Consider the following 4674-nt stretch of genomic DNA (forward strand, 5'->3'; position numbering starts at 1 on the left):
CATCTATACAACATACTTGAAAAACATAGTGTTCTCTAAACTTTGTTTGTTTCTAAAAACTCATGACACATCAGATTCTCCATCTATGTCTTTATATTTATACCGAAATACATTATGATTTGTTTTTAATATTTTAGTATAGAAATATATGGTTGTTGGGGATAACGGTTTACAAAATTGTTCAAGACATTATATTGCTTCACTATCCCGTCATTACAAGTTTTTATCTTTAATATTAGGTTATTGGCGATTATATGATCCCAACATTAATCTTATTTGTGATGGTTTCATGATACTTCAAAACAGGTTTCCAATTGGTTCATGAAAATATTAAGTTTTTGTATGGATATTCCCTCATGATGGTTCGCAATTGTCACAAAACTGTCCTCTTTGCCACCATTCCATCGTTAATGTTAACAAGGTACATTAAACGTACGCGGTGCTTTCGTTAATAAAAAAGTTACTATAAAGTTGCATAGAATTTATTAACCTTTAAGCACAAAAATAAACCTATCTCAACATCTCCAATCAGATTTGCTTAATAAATAGTCTAATTTTTCAAATTTTTAAGCTCATTGCTCAATCAATGCTCAAATCTGTTCATATTGGAAAAACGCATGCACGTTACAATAAAATACAAATCAACTACATAAGACATATCACGCATAAACCGCATTGCACAGTGCAAATTCACACTGCATTTGCGTTGCGTGTTTTACACGCTGCCAACGTGCACATTTTATAACCAAGGTTGGAGTTTTGTTGATTGAACCATTCAGAGTTGAAATAACCACTGATTTAATTTCACACCTGAGAAAGACTTTTAGTCTTGGTTTGATATTCTTGTAGTCTCGTTTGAAAGTCAACGTGTGGATGTGAAACTGTAAATAAGTAAAGAGAGCTATTTGAGATGTACTTAAATTGAGTTGTACTTTATAACAACTTGCTAAGGTAAACTTATTTAATAAACATAATAAACAAGCTCGAGTTTAAATTCAAGCCGATTCGCACAAACTCTCACAATGATAAACATTTTGTAGATCTAGGTATATCTTCCAACAAAGAAACCAAACCCAACAACATGCTATGCAAGATGTACTCGTTCAAAAAATATCAAATTACATACTTTCTCAAAAGGCCACCAAATTCAGAAACATCCACAAAGAAAAACAGAGATAATAGCAATGGTACAATAAAGTTGTGGCTTACGTCAGCGAAAACCAACCTAAGTAAGATCATCTTCCTCCTCCTCCTTAGCCTTCAGCAGCAGCTTCACTCTCAACAGAAGCGTCGTCTTCCACTCATCCTATGCAACAAAAATAATAGCATATTATTAATTTATTATTAACACTATTATTGAAAAAGATGAGTTACCAGCTTAGTCATGCTGTCAAATTCCTTGACAGCATCCGTGAACTTTACAACATCTTCCTCATCTAGTGCACCAGCTAAATCCTGTCATTAATAAATAATAAAATATATAATTAAGTAAATTTAGTATATCGCGCTCAAAGCATGAATAATATCATATTTGTCCGACAAATATCATAACATGAAACAAACCCATTATTCATATTTATCACGTAAATACCCTCCTATATGTAAAGATTTAGGTTAAGAGAATTAAGTGAAAGGAGAATAAGGGTAATTTGTTTAACGAAATGAGTAAAACTAAAAATATTATTTTTTTTAATTGGTATTTAATTGTTCAACAAAAAAAATATCATAATATTAGATATACCCATTGTTCATATTTATGGCATAAATACCCTTCCTATATGCAAAGATTTAGGTTAGGAGAATAAGAAGGATATATTAGTCATATTATAATTTGTTTAATGTAAAAAATTTAAAGCTCATAACGGGTCTATTTGATATGTAATATTTTGGTTCGGTAATGTAACATACAGCCAGTAATCTGTATTCCCGAGTTGCTGAAAATGTCGGATCAAGTTCCTGCAAAAAGTAAACAAAAACTTTCACTCACTTTAAAACTTAATATATAAAATTTAAATTATTATTTTACCTGATAACGCTCCAACGCATTTGTGATTGCAACTACATCACCTTTACAAAGCTGGCATATTCCAGCATTAAGTAGATGCCCTCTAACTCCATATTTTAGCAAGTTATTATTCAGAGATTGTTTTGCTATTTCTTCGTAAATTTCTATAGCCTTTTGATATCTGAATACAAAGATTTTAGAAAATTATATAACTGATGCAAAATGTAATTAACGCAGAAAAAAGAAAAAAAAAGGGTTTTTTTTTGGGGGGGGGATTTATACATAAACTTGCAAATAAAAATATAATATCATACCTACCCAACAAGAAAATTAATATTAAAATATACCCGTTCAAAATAATTAAGATTTCATATTAACCTGGTTCAGTATATACAATGACCATATACCCTTTTACTTGTCCTTTAGGCCACAAGCGAACCGAGCATTCAATGAACCGTTCGACGGGAAGTTCCTTTATGTTCGTGAACGTTTCTTCATTTACACTCCTTTATCTCTATTCGTTTACAGATTTTTATGTTCATTAGTTTACGCTTTTTAAGTTCATTTGTTTACGTTCGTTTAAACCTTTTGGGTTCATTACAATTTAGTCTAGTTTTATTATTCTTTAGGCCAAATAAAGTGATGTTCATGTTTACTTTAATTGGTGTTCACTCGGTTATGTTTTTTCATCTATGTATTATTTATTTTCGTTAGTGTTTGTGAACTGTTCGTTATACTATTAACAAAAGAACATAAACGAACCAGCACGAACAAGAAAACCCCGTTCATTTAACTTTGTGTTCTATCATTTGTTGGTTTAAATTAAATGAACACGAACATGCACTGTTCGGTTCATTAACCATGCGTTTATAAACAGATATATTATATTATGATTTAATATTAGGCAAATATGATATTATACCAAGTTTTAAAGAGCTATACCAAGTTTTAAGGGGCTAATATGTAATTATGCTATAAAAACATTACTTACTGTTCCAGTTGAGCTGAAAATTGTGCAATTTTCTGCTTGCATTGATTAGCAGAAGTAGTTACTTCTTCACCTTGAAATAAATCAGCTGCTTTATCATAATAAGCAATGGCTTTTTCCAAATTCTGTTCTTGTTCATATATCTCAGCAATTTCCTGCAAAAATATATTTATATTACAAATAAAATAAATAAAATTTATAATAAATTGATGGTGTACCTTGCAATATCTTGCAGCCATACTAAGCCTACCAATTTCCATGAATAAATTTAATGCTTGCTCTAGGCAAGCTATGCACTCTGCATACATTAATTCAATATATTGAGATTTATATAGAAGTCTGTAAAGTGTAAACTATTTCTTATTTTCAATTTGGTCCCTGGACTTTGGAAATTGTTACAAACCATCTTAACTTATGGAAAATGTTACAAATGCTATTTAAGTTACTCAGAATGTTACAAGTTTTGGTTGAAATTGACCAAAATAATCAATTCGTTTAGTAACTAGTTTTGAAATTTAGTGACCAAATTATAATTGAACTATGAAGTGTGAGTATGTTGCTAATTAAGCTTTTATATCAAAAATATGAAAGATCAGTAACAGTGGTAAATGAAATTTCAACCATCATTGATAGATGGTAACTGTCAGGAAACGTAGAAAAATGAATGGATTAGGGTGTTTATATGATGCTATTTGAAGGAAATGGCATTTGGATCTTATAAAGTTAATCCTTAAATGATATAGTGATAGAAATATAAGTATTGGGGATGTATTAGCATGTGATCTAAGGAACTTGTACAAGTCTTTGTTTGAACGGTCAAATAATTGTAAGCCATGTGTTTAATCTTTATAAGTATATTGATGTGTACGCTGACATTAGAAAGTGAAACAAGAAGGCTTACAAAAAAAAAATTCCAAGGACCATTCTTGTGTGTGTGTGTGTGTATACAAACATACACAAGAATAGTAAAACAGATTTTGAATAATTTGCTAACCTTTGGTGTTTGTTTTCTTGTATGCATGACCTGCATCAGCATAAGCATTAGCAGATTCGTGTTTGCTATCCATCTGCAAATATAAAAATTTACAACAGTTATATTAACAAAAAACAATAAACATATGGGAAAATACATTATGCAAAGAAGCATCATATACCTTCAAATGACACTGAGCCAACTTGACATACACAGTTCCAGCTTGATCCCCTGAGACATTATATGTCATTTTACAATACAGATGCAAACAACATTCACAAAAACTATATCCAGCTTTTTATATAAATCTATACTTACAAGATTTGGCAAGTTTGTAGCAGTTAGCAGCCTTTTCAAATAAATCACCAGCATCTTCATATTTAGACCTGAACAGGCCCCACCCATTCAGCTTCTTCTCAGCTTTCTTCTCAAACTCTAGACCTTTCGATATTTGATCAGACATTTGTCTGAGAGATTGTAAAGAAATAAAAACAAGAAAATGTTACAACAAAAAAAAAGTAAAAATAATATTTCACTTGTAAGTGTACCGAACAAGTGCATGTCCTTAGTTACATTTTAGATACACAAAATCTAAACATACCTCAGACGATAAATAACAAAATGATGTCCATACATGAAGATATAAGAAACAGCAAATCAAATAAGCTTTACTTACAACCAGAAACTAGGGGTGTGCACAGTTCGGTT

At 30.7% G+C, this 4674-nt stretch overlaps 1 protein-coding gene across 1 annotated transcript; it reads right to left on the reverse strand.

Moving 5' to 3' along the window:
• Positions 1 to 1035: 1035 nt before the first annotated feature.
• LOC143579496 (alpha-soluble NSF attachment protein-like) lies at positions 1036 to 4469 on the reverse strand. The gene is made up of 9 exons (XM_077062786.1): positions 4285 to 4469; positions 4148 to 4197; positions 3988 to 4060; positions 3212 to 3291; positions 2997 to 3148; positions 2027 to 2186; positions 1909 to 1956; positions 1375 to 1455; positions 1036 to 1306 (listed from the first exon to the last, which is right to left on the reverse strand). Exons 1-9 carry the CDS (start codon positions 4427 to 4429, stop codon positions 1226 to 1228), a joined length of 870 nt encoding a protein of 289 aa, XP_076918901.1. The 5' UTR covers positions 4430 to 4469; the 3' UTR covers positions 1036 to 1225.
• Between the last annotated feature and the right edge of the window lie 205 nt (positions 4470 to 4674).

The sequence above is a fragment of the Bidens hawaiensis genome, unplaced genomic scaffold, assembly GCF_021521415.1.
Source record: "Bidens hawaiensis isolate Kalapana, Puna unplaced genomic scaffold, B.hawaiensis_p1.1 tig00029860_1, whole genome shotgun sequence".
In the NCBI taxonomy this organism is placed as follows: Eukaryota; Viridiplantae; Streptophyta; class Magnoliopsida; order Asterales; family Asteraceae; genus Bidens; species Bidens hawaiensis.

Excerpts from the sequence above, each read along its gene's own strand:
- LOC143579496 (XM_077062786.1), bottom strand. The coding sequence starts at position 4,429 with ATGTCTGATCAAATATCGAAAGGTCTAGAGTTTGAGAAGAAAGCTGAG. Across the intron at positions 3,149-3,211 it reads TGGCTGCAAGATATTGCAAG|GAAATTGCTGAGATATATGA; the intron begins GTACACCATCAA and ends ATATTTTTGCAG. Across the intron at positions 2,187-2,996 it reads TTTTCAGCTCAACTGGAACA|ATATCAAAAGGCTATAGAAA; the intron begins GTAAGTAATGTT and ends CTTTGTATTCAG.